The sequence below is a fragment of the Antedon bifida genome, chromosome 2 (genome assembly GCF_963402885.1).
Source record: "Antedon bifida chromosome 2, ecAntBifi1.1, whole genome shotgun sequence".
NCBI lineage: Eukaryota > Metazoa > Echinodermata > Crinoidea > Comatulida > Antedonidae > Antedon > Antedon bifida.
The window spans coordinates 26,401,078-26,418,982 of record NC_136227.1 but is presented as its reverse complement, the minus strand read 5'-3'; the positions used below and the strand labels follow the sequence as shown (position 1 = coordinate 26,418,982).

General features: G+C 32.2%; 3 protein-coding genes across 4 annotated transcripts; all 3 read left to right on the top strand.

Moving 5' to 3' along the window:
* Positions 1-3,466: 3,466 nt before the first annotated feature.
* Positions 3,467-4,243, top strand: LOC144836306 (serine protease ndl-like). Its single transcript, XM_078691569.1, has 2 exons — positions 3,467-3,613; positions 3,917-4,243. Exons 1-2 carry the CDS (start codon positions 3,547-3,549, stop codon positions 4,072-4,074), a joined length of 225 nt encoding a protein of 74 aa, XP_078547695.1. The 5' UTR covers positions 3,467-3,546; the 3' UTR covers positions 4,075-4,243.
* A 1,310-nt stretch (positions 4,244-5,553) lies between these two features.
* LOC144836097 (low-density lipoprotein receptor-related protein-like) lies at positions 5,554-9,002 on the top strand. 2 transcript variants are annotated; one of them, XM_078691284.1, is made up of 6 exons: positions 5,554-5,712; positions 6,279-6,407; positions 6,962-7,030; positions 7,402-7,536; positions 7,738-7,836; positions 8,630-9,002. In XM_078691284.1, exons 1-6 carry the CDS (start codon positions 5,646-5,648, stop codon positions 8,653-8,655), a joined length of 525 nt encoding a protein of 174 aa, XP_078547410.1. In that variant the 5' UTR covers positions 5,554-5,645; the 3' UTR covers positions 8,656-9,002. The 2 variants fall into 2 exon arrangements, with proteins under 2 accessions (XP_078547410.1, XP_078547411.1); XM_078691285.1 differs by having other exon boundaries at positions 7,411-7,536; positions 8,630-9,000.
* A 3,721-nt stretch (positions 9,003-12,723) lies between these two features.
* LOC144836096 (uncharacterized) lies at positions 12,724-16,914 on the top strand. The gene is made up of 8 exons (XM_078691283.1): positions 12,724-12,897; positions 13,202-13,291; positions 13,431-13,568; positions 14,218-14,328; positions 14,649-14,759; positions 15,446-15,547; positions 16,068-16,178; positions 16,681-16,914. The coding sequence occupies exons 1-8, from the start codon at positions 12,804-12,806 to the stop codon at positions 16,704-16,706; spliced, it is 783 nt and encodes a 260-aa protein (XP_078547409.1). The 5' UTR covers positions 12,724-12,803; the 3' UTR covers positions 16,707-16,914.
* Positions 16,915-17,905: the final 991 nt, after the last annotated feature.

Below are 17,905 nucleotides of genomic sequence, written 5' to 3'. Positions count from 1 at the left end.
AACAGTTTGAATCCATAAACTAAATCCACACAAATAGAATCATCTCAATTTGGTCAAAACTCACACATTTAAACACAAAACCAATCTAGCATACCGTATCAATTTATATTTCCATTGACATTACAATGTCAATAATGATATTTTTATACTCTGATAAGACAATAAATTCGGCTTGACTTTTCTATTTATAGAAGTTCCGTGTGAAGGTGGTCATTTCTGTATATTGTTTTTCTCATGTATACCATTTTCACGTGAGTGCAGTATGCGCCCATTTATCGGTGCCTTTAATCAGCCTTTAAAGACTGACAGATCCCCTGGTGATGCGAATATTCCCGGTTAATTGTGGATCGCCTATATATTACGGAACAAATTTGTAAGTAACTATTGTGTTCTATGTGTACACTGATGATGTTCGGTTCTGACATTAATCCCACATTTTTAAAGTGGGGCTGATATTAATATTAGCATTACAGGCGAGACGTGTATGTGGCGAATCGAATGGTGCAATTTGTGTTCAATCACCTTTTCACAATTAAAGAACTGGTCCTCCAATTATAAGGAACATCAGAACAAACAAAAAAGAGTATTAAACCTGTGCCGATTTTATGGCTATTGGTTATTAATATAAATGTTTACTAACTAGTTCATATTGAACAATATATGTCTATACTTTTATTATTTACTTTATTGTTTGAAAAGACTTGGATTATCATCTTAAAAATCAAAATCATCAAACAAACAACGCCGATTTTGTTTTCTTTATAGAAAGCATTCGCCTGGCAAGCTGTGGAATGAATATTAAAATATGTTTGGATGTCATCCTATCAACGAAACGTTATTTAACAAGCATGATGTAGTGTTGTGTTTCTTAAATCAATGTATGTGGCCTATAATAATAATATTAGTCAATTATCATTTTTTAAAAACCTAATCTAAAATATTAATTTTCCAACGTCTTAATTGTGATTAAAAACTGTGTTGAAAAGTATAATAAATGATTATCTGAATATTTGTGTTTGAATGTTTTCGTTCATTATTTATATTTGTTTGCAAACTTTCAGTGGGGATTGTTTCCAGAAAAATAGGCCTATTTATTTTTGTGTACACAAATTTCGTTTATAGAATAGAGAGGTCTTATGAAAATTAATAAACTATCAGATAACTACAGTCGATATAGAGAATATCACTCAAATTGTAGATGTTTTGGTGGTATTTTTATTAAACTTCAAGAAATGTTATCCACTGTATACCAACCACCGTTTTAAAAAGTTTTCTTTTTCCATTTTGATGAGCTACCAGCTAATTAGGTGTGGGCGGCCATTAGGGCCATAACAGTAAAAAAATAAAACAAAGAACAAAGTAAAAAAACAACGAACGTTTTAAAAAATATAAAAATAATGCATTTTTACTATAGAGAATCGCTGTACAAACTAAATAGCCATTATATTGAAATAGTTCTGACACTGAATGTTTTAAAGCTATTTTTGTTGTTTTGATATTAAATTCGATAGCTAAAGCCTTTTGAACGTTATACATTTTAACACAAAAGACTCCATACTCTACATAGGAATAGTTAAACACAAAAATGGTTTTTAATCCATTCAATGTCGGAACTCTTTCAATGGCTCTGCTGCTCGCGCGCGTGTCCTTTGATTGTAGAGCTTGTTCTTCTTTGGTTGTTTATTTTATTCCCAAATTGTCCGTTGTTTTTGGTTATTCTTTGTTGTTTAACTTGACTATTATGAGAATAAGTTTTAGTTCTTTGTTTTCTATATTTGTTCGTTGATTTTTATTTTCTTTTGTAGTTTTTATAAGTTTGTTCGTAGATTTTTTAAAACGTTCGTTGTTTTTTGACATTGTTCTTTGTTTTAGTTTTTTTTTCTATTATGGCCGCCCATAATTATGGTAAAATCGTGTTATTCGTCAGGACGTCTGCCAACAAAAGAAGAACACAAAAAGAGAAAATAATAACGCTTGTAAAGCAGAACAATACCGGTTCGAATTTTAACATTTCTTTATCTTACCAGCAATACTCCAGTGTCTAATAGAATGAGGAACTGCGATACCAATTTACACAGACGAACGGTAACGATAAGCGAAAGCGAAAAAAAATATAGAATCTATGTTACACAGAACGCGGAGCAAATGGGCGATTGAGCGGAAATCCGCTCAGTGAAGAAACAGATTCGATTTTGTCAAAATACCGCGTAGTAATTTTGGATTCTGGCCAATCAACGACATGAATGATGTGACGTCATATATCATCAACTTTTTTTTTCGTGCGTTCGTCGAGTCAAGAATGGAAATAAATATGAGTGACGTGTTGGCACGGCCTAGCCTAGTTTCGGAATTTCTTATAATTCCCAAAAAATACTACGATGTGAACGATTGTATTAAGGGATAATGTAAAGAAAAGAAACATTTGGGATGTTATTAGGCAACAAGTGTCGATGACTGGTATACGGGCCCGCTAAACCCAGGCCTATACCTGCTAGGCCTACTGACAGTCAGTCATAATGCCTCTAGTCCAGGCCACCAGTGCCTGCAACATGCACTAGCCTGGAGACATACAAACACCTCTTTCCACCACACCGCTCGCAAATTTCGTGCGTAAATGAAACAAGCCATGCCACTCGGTTTTCCGTTTACCATTACCGCTAGACTTAGGCCTACTCTTGTTCATGACATACCTGATTATACACATTTAAAATGAATTTTTTTTTTCAAAATGTTGACTAGATTTCTTTTTCATTATGTTTTGTAGTGAACAAGTAAATAATGTACTTTGTGCAATCTGAAAGACATAATTATCCATTGGCATACACTAACAAAACCATAAGACAGATCATTGGCAAATTACAGGACACGAACACATTTTCTCAAAATGGCTTGACCTCAAAACGTAAAGAGAAAGATTCTGAATACGATTATTTTTTGTTTGATGGGAAGCAGCAACCCTTAAACCACGCCACTTAATTATTATTTTGTATACACTAAACATTATAAGGTTTGCGTGAATTGCCAATTTATTTCTACTATGATGTTATAACCACACACAACACCACTATTGGAGAAAACTTTCAATAGTATTTGTCTCTATTGGCTTTACATAAACAGCTATGTTACATTAGCGATTTGTAGCAAGTTGTAGCTCTGACAATTGGCTAAAGTAGAAAACAAGTTGCTTATAGTGGGTAAATTTGCATTTTAGTTATTTTATTGTAGTCTTTACCTTACAAGTACTTAATCATTTCTAAGTAACACACAAGACAACTCTTTGGAATGAAGCAGGTATATACATTTTTTTTTGGAAAAATAACAATTCACACACACCGTTAGCATTGGTGTTACATATTTCTACAAAATTCTCTATTACAGTGCCTCTTAAACCTGTAGCAGCTGGTTAAAAAGCAACATAGTTCACACGACGATCGTTGTTCTGCTTCACTGTTTTTAAAAATAACCGATATCGCAACAGGTTCTATTTGAAAACTCAACAGCTTTGTCTTCTTTCCAACACTTTAGTGGCATCCACTAAATACCAATATGTATTCAATTTTGTTCCTGGCGAGAATTGTAGTTCTCGTTCATCATTTAAGTTCTAGTGTAACTGGTAAGTCTTTTGTTTGTTTTTTGTTTTTTTTGTTTACAAATAATATGAAAATGTTATGACAGCCCCTGCATCTGTATTTGCCACAGACGTATTGGCCAAATGTGCACTTGGTGAGAGAATGTAATGATAGACCAATTGACATTTTCGTTCGCGACAATCGTCGGCCACAAATAGCCATTACTCATTTTGTTTTTATGTATTTATTTTTTTTAAATATTGATATCTGTATACTCTGATGCCCTACAGAAACTATTAAATTTTCCTACAAACTCTAGAAGCTTACTTTGCCTTTACTATTTTTAGCACTTCCATGTGAAGCTGATCAATTTAGTTTAGTTAGTAAAACAAGTGGTGAATGCATACCGTCTTTACGTGTGTGTGATTGGATCATAGACTGCCGCGATAATTCAGATGAGATTAAGTGTTCCTCCGGTAGTAGAAGTGCAAATTTCATTGGGTAATACATAGAATCGCCAGTATTATAACATTGTAAGTTCTGTAGTGCGGCTCTATTTTTGCTATTCTAAATGGAGATGAATAATTTGGTCTAATAGTCCGCTGGACTGAATTGCGCAAGGATGTAGACGCATAAAATTATATGAATACATCTGCTCGTGTAGAATAGCTACCAAGCGGCACTTAATGGTCTGTCTGATGAACGGCAGGGCTGGACAATATGTATATAATGTTATTAAAATATACAAATAATAAATGTTTACGAGCGTCATGGTACAAATATTGCAAGAGGTGAAAGATGAAAGATTATATGACCTTTCATTTTCTCCGAATGTTTTACCGACAATTGATAGTAATTCATGGAGCATGCGCAAAGCCGTTGGAGCAAGCGCAAAGCATTGTTGTTATGTTGTTAAAGATTGTGGTATACGAATGATATTGGTCATGTCGGAATTAAAAACAAATGTAAAATAGCATCATTTAAAAATGGACACATTGGAAAAAGTCATAACATTGTTACAAAGGACTGTCCATATCACACCGAATGTTTGACCGACAATTGATAGTAATTCAAGGAGCATGCGCAAAGCCATTGGAGCAAGCGCAAATCATTGTTGTTATACTGCTAAAGAGTCGAGCTGTCCGTGCTTAAGCCGGTAAAGTATAGGAATACACTGCGCGATGTAGAGTGTATTGATAAGGCACTTATGTTTTATCATGGGACCCACAATCGTCCAATCAAATTACAGGAATTTATTTAGGCGCTATACAATATATTTTAATCAACATAATTGAATGATTATCTTAAGAATTCAAATAAACAACGATTTTTCTTTTCTTCCATATTAGGAAATATTCGCCAGTCAGTAACATATACCGTGGTTTAGTCATTATAGCATCTAAATAAATTTTAAAAAAATATTTTAAATAAATAAAATGCCATCATAAGTCAAAGTAAGTAAGCCATTTGTTAACATACTGTTAAATTATTTAAAAAAATAATAAGTAAATATTATAAAATAAAAATCTTCTTGTAATGTGTATTATTTGTATTAGATAAGTAAGAAAATTAATTTAGTAAGCTTTTTTGGCCTTATAGAAGAATTTCTTTTGCCTAAATGATCGAACAGTATAACATCAACATTAGGCTATATGTAAGTATTAAGAAAATTAGTCGTAGAATTAGTATCAAAATAAGCGCGAATTCATGAATAGTTTTCATCAATGGATTGCCTGCGAATCTTTCATCATTTTTAAGGCACTGTTCACTACGGCTACTAATTATAACTTGAATTATACTAAAGAACTTTCGATTTCACTTGCTAAAAAAAAAGAATATAGTGAAAATGTATTACCTTGAGCGTTGCTTAGATTAAAAGATAAAACATTATTAGAACGATTAAAGACGGGAAGGACACAAAAAGGGATAGGCAAATGATAATCTCGAAGTTACCGGTATTATTATTACCGGTTCGTAATATTATACAGGTGTGTATATAGATGACAGAATTCCAACATTTGCGGTATTGAATTTGTACATAATTCATTCAGTTCTTCCAATAGCGTATTCATCAATATGTATAAATTGTTATTCTTGAGTGTTTTTGTTCTTCTTCCTTCAAGTTCAAGCTCTGCATCTGGTGGTAAGTTTTTAACAAAAATGAGGAATTTGATTTTGCACGTTCCTAATGTATAAATACCTGTATATAAGAATAATCAATAGGGCAATCATAACCTAGGTGAACAGAATAGGGTTGACAGGGTCTTGAATTTAATTTTCTTTTTTACAAACATTCTATAAACTAAACTTCTTGGTGTACATTTTATATTTCTGTTGATATTTATGAGGTGAATTAAACAAACTTGCTAAATTGATTCCATCTATATAGTAATGTATGGAGCAACAATATGTGATCTGATATCACATTTAATTTGTTAATCAGTTAATTATTCAATTAATCAGTTGTGGCTAGATTTCTATAAATTGTTCATAACTATACTTTATTTCGAACTTCATAAGAGAAATCCTTTTGTCAAGTGGATGTTATCTGTTTTTTTATTTGTTTTGCCAAAAAGTGATGCATACGATATTACTCACAAGTTTGGGTAAAACTTGTATATCTGATTTTTCTGACGCTTCAGTTTTTTTTAAATAAAAAATCATATTTATTAATTGTTATTTCAAATAATACTGGCTTTTCTATTTCAGATGGTCCGTGTGGAGAAAATGAGTTTACGTGTTTAACAAGTGGTGACTGTATAGACTCGTTATTCGTGTGTGATAGGGACGAAGATTGCGCTGATGGGTCAGATGAATACAACTGCATGACTACTGCACGTACGTGTAAATATGTGTGATGTGCCCAAATATGGTAGTGATATGTCCAAACATGGTATTGATGTGTCATCATCATGTCTATATATGGACACATCACATTTGGTGGCGTAGACAGAGCCGTATGGTCTTCTTCATCCTTTCTGTCATGACGTCTTGCGTTTCTTTTCTCTTCCATTATTCGTCATAATGCACTGCTTCTCCTCAACAACCTACTCTTTAATCTACCAAACAATAATATTTTCTCCTCAAATCAAAAAGATCATCTTCGTAGCCATTTCTTCCACTTTGTCTTTGTCCCTAAATACCAAAATTCCTCTCATCTCCGAGTTCATGGCGAGGCACATCGCTTTTTCCACTCCCCCTCCCCCATTCACTCTCTTTCTCCTCGCCTATAAGTTCAATATTAATCCCTTTCTGCCTTCCCGAATGATATTAAAATTACACTCAATTGTAAATGATTGTATTTCTTCTTCATATAATCCTATTGTATTTTCTGTTTATGTTCATATTTGCACTTGAATTTAATTTAATTAAAAACATTTATATCACAATAGGTTTCGGTAAGCAGGTTGGAGACTTTTTCTTTACGACACCGCCCGCCGGAGGAGATTACTCTACAACTGGTTAGTATAGTACACGATCTTATTTTTGTTCTACAAATTATGTTTTTTTTTATATATATAACTTTATTCACAATCTCAGATAATACAAAGTACATGCACAATTAATTGAAGTTGTGAATGGGGTAAGCTGTAAGCTAATGCTTTAGACGCAAAGCCCCTTAAAACGAAAAAAATTTGAAATAGATAAATAATTAAATTTATTTGAAATTTAACATTTTAAAAAGGTAGGCCTACTATAGCTAGAGTGTAGGCCTATGATTAAACGCCAGAAATATAACGTGTTTAACTTCACAAACGGTGTTGATAGCCATATCAATTAATTGGCGCTATTAGATTACAATAATAAAAAAAATAATATGTTCATTTATTAGTTGAACCAGATCCGTGCAACCCAAATCCATGTGGACCGTTTGGAGAATGTAACACTAACTTTCTTATCCGTCTGTTCCATGGGGAGTTCAAATGCAACTGTTTTAAAGGACATGAAGGACAGTTTTGTGATATCGGTATGTCACTTTTTTTCTAATTCATTATTATATTAATGAAAGTATACACATTTGTGACAATATACCGTTCATTCAATATACCTAACAAAATATAAATATGCAGAAAAAAAAAATGTAAATTAAAACTATATTTTTTCAATTTATTATTTTAATTTAAAAAAAAGTGCAATATTGAACGATAATAATTTATCTACCACATAGATCTCTGCAACTGTGGTAAAAATGGAGAATGTAAATTCGGATTCTTTAGTACTTATTGCGAGTGTGAAGATGGGTATAGTGGTAAAAACTGTGAAAACGGTAGGTAAAAGTTAAGATGTTTTGTATGTTTTTTTGCTACCATACACTCAACAAACCCCAAAAAATTCGCCTGAAAATAATACTGTGATTACCTGGTATGGTAAACGTTGTGAAAATTAGGGAAAGGTTAAAATATGAAAAATCACAAAAATAGTGTACTTCTACTTTATCCTCCATTTCAAACTGACAGTGTTGAAAAGTTACGTGTTTTGATTAACTGCGCATCAGATCAGACACACCTCGCACGATACAGATGTCCATACTCGGCTTCACTTCACTTCACATGTACAGTACACAATCTTATTTTTCCGGAGTGGGATCATCATGGATAACCCAGGCTATTGTAGAAATGGTACCACATGCTTGAGAAATTGAAACGCCAACGCAAAACATAAAGGCGATCGACGATAACTAGATAAATGTGTGTTTTCTACATTATACAAAAGAAATCGTCCTAGAACAATAGGAAAACCATTGCTGCCTTTGATGAAAATAATGTTTTCACATGTCATGTCAAAATTACGTCCTGCTTAGTAAGGGCAATAATATCGATACAAGGATGCTATTGTCCTTATTGATCATGACGTCATTTAACTATATTCAATTGCAACGATTGCTGGAAAATTTTCATTTTGAGAAAATATGTCCGAATAATTTCCACCTCTCATCCATAATTCCGGTGTAGAGTGGTCGTTCAAAATGATCTATATTGAATATTGAAAAATTGATTTTTATTTACTGTATCATAATGTTTTAACGGGATTTAATCACTATCTCATTTGTTTTTTTTTAGGAAACGACCACCCAGACACACGATAGTAGAATCAAAGTTGAAAATGAAAGTTAGTTGGTTCGGAAAACGGCCGATGTGAATGACTTTTTCGTGCTGATACTTTTTCAATACGTTATCATCAGCTTTATTTTGTTGTTTAAAGATGTATTGTCCCTTAAAACATTAGTAAATCATACTTTGAATATGCAATTTTGCAATTTTTATAAAGTTATTAATTTCCATAGAAAAACCAACACAGACAATTATTTTCACTCATAAAAGGAAAAGAAAATAACCAAAAACCTATTTGAATAAAACAAACTATATGTTTTGCTTGCAGTTAAGTTTTTACAGGGAAATAATTGTATGTTTACGTGTAATATGTTCTAATAAAGTAACAGTTATCTCTGCATGTTTGTGTTTTTATCTTTTATTTGACATCTAATCAAATTACATTGCATGCGGTCGTAACGATAGTAGTAATATTAATTTTACATCAGCAGCAAGTCAAAAGAAGTTTGTCAGCTGGTTTACTTGGAAAGCTAACATAATGTTAAGTTTGAGCCAGTCTGCAAACTAAAGTTTGTTAGTGAAGATTAAGTAGCAAAATAGCATTAATTAGTTTCATCAATAAAAGATCATATCAGATAATTCAATTCAATTCAATTCAATATTATCATTATGTAATAACAATATATGAGAGTTTTAAAGTAGAATTTACCTATTAGGCTAGTCAATCTAGCATGTTGAGTGAAACAAATTGCAAACAGAGATTTTTTTTTTTTAAATGGTTACATATGATAAGGTGATTATTTTTTGAGCATCACACCTCTGACACTCATCCCGAAGGTATGCAAATTAGCTTAAATATGCAAATTAGGGTGAAATTACAGGGTTACCATATCTTCAAAACTACTAATCCTAGAGAGTTCGTTTTTGCACAGTCTGGTTCAGAATATATATATTTATATTTGCTCTAATGAGACATTTTACAAAAAAATGACCGGAAGTACCAGATTTTGACCCTTGACCCCATTTCTCAATATTTACATAAATATGTGATTAAAATGTCTGTAGAGACTTTTTTTTGGACTCAATGACTTGGATATTGTTTTTCAATACCCACCATAGAACTGTATTATAATTCCCAAAATCACACCTTCGTCACGCACCTCGGAAGTATGCAAATTAGTAGTACAAGTAATATTAAATATGCAAATTAGGGAGTGAAATTACAGCGTTGCCATATCTCGAAAACCGCTAATGCTAGAGTGTTGATTTTTTCACAAAAATATTTAAAATATGTATATTTATATTTGCTTCAATGAAACATTTTACAAAAAATTGACCGGAAGTATGACATTTGACCCTCGACCCCATTTCTCAATATTGCATATATAATGAAACTAAAATGTCTGTAGAGACTTTGTTTTGCCCTCAAATGACTCAGATACAGGTTTATAATAGCCAACATAGAACTGTTTAGTAAATCTCAAAATCACACCTGTATCACTCACCTCCAAAGTATGCAAATTATTAGTACAAGTTACATAAAATATGCAAATTAGGGGGTGAAATTACAGGTTCCTATATATCGAAAACTACTAAAGCTAGAGAGTTGATTTTTTCAATAACTTGTTCAAAATGTACATATTTATATTCGCTCTAATAAAACATTTTACGAAAAAATGACCGGAAATACAACAATTGACCCTTGACCCTATTTATCAATGTTTGTATACATAATGCGACTAAAAAAATGTCTGTAGATAATTTTTTTTGACTCAAATGACTCGGATACAGTTTTCCTATCGTCAGCATAGGACCGCTTTGTAATTCCCAAAATCACAATTTTGTCACACACCTTGAAAGTATGCAAATTATTAGTACAAGTTACATGAAATATGCAAATTAGGGGTGAAATTACAGTCTTCCCATATCTCGAAAACCATTAATGCTAGAGAGTTGATTTGAATTCAGAGTTGATTCAGAATGTACATATTTATATTCGCTCTAATGAAACATTTTACGCAAAAATTGTCGGAATTATGACATTTGACCCTCAAATCTATTTCTCAATATTTTCATATAATGCAACTAAAATGTCTGTACAGACTTTGTTTTGGCCTTAAATGACCCAGATACAGGTTTTCTATAGCCAGCATAGAACTGTTTAGTAATTCTCAAAATCACACCTCTGTTACTTCGCTTGAAAGTATGCAAATTAATAGTACAAGAAAGTTGCCATATCTCTATCGGTCATTAGCGTTTTCGACATACATAAGGCAATTCACTGTAATTTGCGTATTTCATATAACTTGTACTACTAATTTGCATACTTTCGGGGTGCTTGACTTATACTGGCTATATAAAACCTGTATCCGAGTCATTTGAGGCCAAAACAAAGTCTGTACATACATTTTAGTTGCATTATATGCAAATATTGAGAAATAATAATAATAATTATAATATTAATATCCTGGATTTATATAGCGCCTAATGTTGTGAAACCTCTAAGCGCTGTACATAAATTAATACGAAAAAAGGGAATTCCAACCATGCCAAAAAAAACCCAAACCGAAGTAAAGAGATACGCCTTCGTCGCTGAGATATGGGAAGACTGTAATTTATTTATTTATTTACTCACCCCTTATTTGCATATTTCATGTAATTTGTACTACTAATTAGCATAATTTTGAGGTGCATGACGAAGGCGTGATTTTGGGAATTACAAAGCGGTCCTATGCTGACTATAGGAAACATGTATCAGAGTTATTTGAGTCCAAAACAAAGTCTCTACAGACATTTTAGTCGCATTATGTATGCAAACATTGATAAATGGGGTCGAGGGTCAATTGTTGTATTTCCGGTCATTTTTTCGTAAAATGTTTTATTAGAGCGAATATAAATATGTACATTTTGAACAAGTTATTGAAAAAATCAACTCTCTAGCCTTAGTAGTTTTCGATATATAGGAACCTGTAATTTCACCCCCTATTTTGCATATTTTATGTAACTTGTACTAATAATTTGCATACTTTGGAGGTGAGTGATACAGGTGTGATTTTGAGATTTACTAAACAGTTCTATGTTGGCTATTATAAACCTGTATCTGAGTCATTTGAGGGCAAAACAAAGTCTCTACAGACATTTTAGTTTCATTATATATGCAATATTGAGAAATGGGGTCGAGGGTCAAATGTCATACTTCCGGTCAATTTTTTGTAAAATGTTTCATTGGAGCAAATAGAAATATGTCCATTCTGAATACGGCTGTGAAAAAATCAACTCTCTAGCATTAGTGGTTTTCGAGATATAGGACAACTGTAATTTTTTTCCCTTATTTGCATATTTTATTTAAATTGTACTACTAATTTGCATACTTTCGAGGTGTGTGACAAAGGTGTAATTTTGGGAATTACAAAGTGGTCCTATGCTGGCTATTAGGAACCTATGTCTGGGTCATTTGAGGGCAAAATAAAGTCTCTACAGACATTTTAGTCACATTGTATATGCAAACATTGAGAAATGGGGTCGAAGGTCAAATGTTGTACTTCCGGTCATTTTATCGTAAAATGTTGCATTAGAGTAAATATAAATATATACATTTTGAATAAATCAGTGAAAAAATCAACTCGGACTAGTAGTTTTTGAGATATGGTTACCCTGTAATTTCACCCTAATTTGCATATTTAAGCTAATTTGCATACCTTCGGGATGAGTGACAGAGGTGTGATGCTCAAATTTTCATCTCGTCATCATATATGACCACTTAAAAAAAAAAAATCTCTGTTTGCAATTTGTTTCACTTTGAGCTGTTTTTTTTGCTAGATTGACTAGCCTATATGCTGAAGAAACTTAAATAAGCCCAGAGAGATTTAAGGCTAGTTCCACCTGTAAATTAATTTGAAGCAGTGTTTATAACTACCGCCAGTACTACTTCGAATATCACTTTTTATTTATATTAAACATTCAATTTCCTAAAAGAAAGTGCATTACCTTGAACCATCCCTGGATTAAGAGATAACAATAATGCGGTTTAAAAAAAAAGAAATCAGATTTAAAAAGGAAAGGATACAAAAAGGGATAGGCAAAATAATGTTAAAACGGTATCGATAATACCGGTTCATTTATTTAAACATTTTCAGCAGTCAACTAATTCAGTTTTCTGTAGGCCACAAATACATTTATCAATATGTATTCATTGATGGTCTTGACGAGTGTTTTTGTTCTCATTACTCCTGCGAGTTCGTCGACAAGTTCAAGCCCAAGTTCTGTGTATTCTGGTGGTAAGTTTGTTTAACGATGATGAGGAAAGTCATTTTGGTACAAACTAACGTACAAATACACTGTATATAATCATGATCTATTAGTTATAAGCTGTCAATATCTTGATTATATTCTAGGAAAACATATCTGAGTTTTGGTATTCTCTTTTACGTCACTGATGATTGATATAAATTGATATGTGTGTATCTAGGATGAAGAAAGAAAATTATTCGGACTGCTGATATGACTGCTAATGTTATGATTCCCATTTGCTATGTCACTCATTGCTAACAGTTACAAACAATACCAATTATATTATGATAGATTATGGCACGCAGGTTGGAGAATTTTACTCTACGACACCTGAAGTGACAGTAGATGGTGCGCCGGTCAGAATAATTTACTCTACGACTAGTAAGTACTATAGTTAGTAGGCCTACACGACTTGTGTCAAAAATGTGACAAAATGTGTTTATACTAAAGTATACTCATACTATATTTCCAAATTTTATTTCGTTGCTTAACACATTAATGAATCATATTTATGTATTAGTTGCACCAGGTCCGTGCCACCCAGATCCATGTGGAAGGTTTGGAGTCTGCAACACTAACTTGTTTATCCAATTGTTATACGAGGAGCAGTTTAAATGCGATTGTTACAACGGACACAAAGGAAAATTGTGTGACATCGGTATGTCATCTATTTCTAATTAAGCAATTATTATTATTATTATTATTTGTATTGCATGTCTTTAGGCACATGTGGCCAATGATTACCAATAGTAAATTAATCACTATCCTATCAGTATTTTGTGAACAAGTTCACCGGGTAACCCCCAGCTACTCGTCTTGATGATGAATTACTAGGTTCTTCAAAGTGCACACCAATTGTAACTGTGCTTATTTATTATTAATATATACTGTATCATACAATATATATGAAATATGAAATATATTATGATATTATTTTTTTGTATATTGCCTTATTTATTTATTTATTCACTGCTTTTATGTTTATTGTAATTATTATTATTTTCTAAGGTTGCTTATTAGCTTAAAGATCTATGCTCTGCACATATCTTAAAATATGCATCTTCCTTGTACTAGGTTATAGTAGTTAGTCTTTATTCAAGAAGCCCCAAATAGTTATATATTTTCGCCTTGCACACTATTGAAAAAAGCTTCAATGACAGACCCAATATTTACTCGATTTCTAAACAAGGCCATATACATGGCTACAGTCGCATGCGCAAATTTGAGTTAGTGTTTACCGACCGACCGACTAAAACGTAAACTTTAAAAAAAGTATGTCTGCTATAATACGTGTTCAATAATTTCAGAATTTTGTAAGCTTAAATGTCAAAATTACGGAGATTGTAAACTTTCGTTATGGTCAAAAGAGCAATACTGCGACTGCGAAGATGGGTATAACGGTGACCTTTGTGAAAATGGTAAGATAAATTATTAATTAAACATCAATTTAGCATGTTACTGAACATTACATTCGTTTTAAAGGCAGCTTTGGTGTAAATAAAACACTTTCTTTCCCTTTTTTACATTCGGAAAACCCATCACGTAACATTGTAATGCAGTTATGTCGATTAACACGATATTGTGTTTTATTTCGAGTGACAAAGCAACAATCATCCAAAAAAATAGTTGGTTACTTCTAAAAATGATAACTGTGTGACAGAAAGTCGTGATTTTTAAAACATTTATTATTTTTAACCAACACTCTATAACGTCTATAAAACAATTCATTTCAATTTAGACCTGTGCTATCGGTTCTGTAACAATAGTGGAGAATGTCTAATCAACTCTTGGACAAAAAGGCCTTACTGCCGATGCGCACCTGGGTATGCCGGGCCCCGCTGTGATGATGGTAAGATCAAGGCAATCTAACAAATGGATATTGAGCTCGCCTTGCCAAGATTTGAACTCGTAACAGTCTGGCTGGGACAAATACCTACTGTAACAGTACTGTACTAAACAACTCAGCGCCGCGCGGTGTCTGTTAAGCGCAAGGACATAAGCGCAACGTAAGTAACTTGACCAATTACAAGCGATGACTTATCCGAACTGTCTCTTGTCATTGGTCAACTCGGTTGCGCTGCGCTTACGTCCCGTGCGTTGCGTCCTAATGAGAACCAAGCTTTAAGGACCGTGTCGCAGCTACATATAATTCCTTTGAGCTCATCATTTTGTTATTAGATTGCCTTGGTAAGATCCACGAATGGATGTTAAATGTATTTGTACATTTCATAGAATGCATGAATTATTGTAACATGATTTTGGTAATTGAAAACCTTCGCCAGAATAGGCCAGGATTTAACATACTCCAATTGTTTCTGTAATTTTAATATCTATTTAATTTTAAATTTTCAAATTGACTTTCATTGAAGTAATTATTGATATTATGGACTTACTTAAATTAACAATCAGAGCGAACTTACTACTCTTGTATTAAATAAACTTTATCAATGTCAACGAATGTTCAACAATTTTGCTCAATGGTTTATTTAATTAAAATATCTACTTAACACCATTTATCTACTGTACGACGGATAGATCTGTGTGACTGTGGTAACAATGGACGCTGTGAATATGGAGTATTTATAGGATTTCATTGTGAATGCGAAATGGGTTATGGTGGCAAAAACTGTGAAAAGGGTAGGATTACATTAAAGTTACTCATTTTTTCTTTCTTTTTTGATATAATTATACGAACCTATAAACCACGGAACAAACATAAAAGGTCACCTGAAAATGGTTTTATTAATTATAAAATGGCTGTCAAATTTCCACATGGTAATATTAATCATAAAGTGGCTGTAAACATTTCCACAGATTAATTTATTTTTCAGTGCAACTTTCCTTAATGTTTAAGAAAAGAAAGAAATATAATTTCTAGCCAATCAGAAGATATGTGCTGTTGGTTACATTGTTAGAACCGTTTCTATCCTTCTTTCGGTTATCTAAGTACACCGTGCAGTATACCAGATATAGTTAAATCGATGATTTCCATATTATTTTTTTATTGAATCCATCGTTCATCCAACAATTAATCTTCTTACCATTTGTGTTTCCATGTTTTATTTAATCTGAACACGTATTATGATATTTAGTCATAAGAGGATCATATTTTGGTTGATGTAAATTACAGTAGATATGAATTTACTTTTAATACTAGATCTTTGTGATGATCTCGACTGCCAAAACAATGGAGAATGTAAATTGCAATACGGAAACAAATACTACTGTGATTGCCCGGATGGATACTATGGTAAACGTTGTGAAAAGGGTAAGGTTAAAGGCCCATTTACACTAGGAGGACAACGATCGACGATCAATATATAAGCATGCAATTTTATTGCATAAAACAAAAGAAATTAGAAAGGTGTTAATTCTAGAACTATAGGATAATAATTTGTGCTTTCTTTGATAAAAATAATAATTTTAAATGAATGATGATGATAAATAAAAACAATAAAATCGTTGTATTGTCACTATATTATTGCACTTACTAATCATGACGTCATTTGATTGGACGTGTGAAAATATCGTTTTCATCAAAAGAAGCATAGATGGTTATTCTATAGTTCTAGAATGAAAAGTTTTTATATTTCTTTTGTTTTATGTATGAAAAATGAATATTTGTATATTTATCGTCGATCGTTATCGTCCTAGTGTAAATGGGCCTTAAACATGTGTAAAACAATAAAAAAAATATTGTACAATAAGGTATGTACGATACAGTTTTAACAGGCTTAATCACTAATCACAAATATTTTTTTTTTTTTTAGGAAACGGTCTTCCAAGCACAAAATAGTAGCATGAGAAGAACAGTTTGTTGAGTAGCAAACTGCTATGGCATTGTATACCGCCATACGTTTCAAATACGTTACAAAGTTTCTTCACTTTATACAAATTTAGTAATAGGCACATTTGCAGTCTTTAAGCAATAGTTTTTAATACATTTATTAACAATTTTACTTTCAACGTCCTAATTCTTTCAAGTGCTAATAAAGTAAACGTAATCTGCATGATTTTGTGTTCTGTATTTTGTATTCCAATTTTTTCATTCGTAATTGGAGAGATCGGACATTCACTATTTTATAAGAGTTCTGAAACAATCAAAGCCTTTACACATTAGAATGTTGGCATCATTGGAGAGTTCTAAAAACTCATTTGTTCTGCATTTTTGTTAGAAATGATTATAATAATTGATAGATTTAGTTACATGTTAGTGCGGTCATAAAACAAATACGAAAAGAAAAGAAAAGTAATAAAAGTAGTTTTTCTTCTGATGACAGTTTCCCCCTTGATACCACAAATATGAAACAGATCTAACGATTTTGTGATAGAATATCGGTCTAAAGAATTAAATTGATTTATTGTGAAGACAAATACGACGAAAAGTACAAAATAGTAGCAAAGAATAATGGTAACATACAAAATCATTCTCTTGTTACATATATATCAAGATAAAATACTGAATGGTCTCCGGAACTAAAGATCGACAACATGCTAGGAACAATTAAAATGGCTTAAAATATTGCCAGTTTATTTTGTTGAGCCAGAAAAAAAGCTCAACAAACTAACGCACGTTACTAAGATTAATTTCACTATTTTTTATGGTAATAACATTAAAACAATATCTCTTCGAAGGGAATTGAATGAAGAGCTCATTGCAATTAATTACAACAAAAGTTATAATTTTGTTTGGTGGACATCCAACCACATAGAGTACATCTCGCGTGCCAGGGGCCCAAATACGAACCACAATACTGTACTACGCATTATTAACTATGTTATTGCATTAATTGTGTTGTATAATGTAGTCATAGTTTTGTAAACAGTAATGTACCGTTATATAGTTGTATGTTCACCCATTCTTTTATTTCAGATAAAATATTCATTATAAAGCAAAAAAAAAAAGAAAACTGATACAAATACCTATCCATCTGAAATATATAGGGGGAAAATGATTATTCCAATGAATGTCTACATTACTAAATAAAACATCTG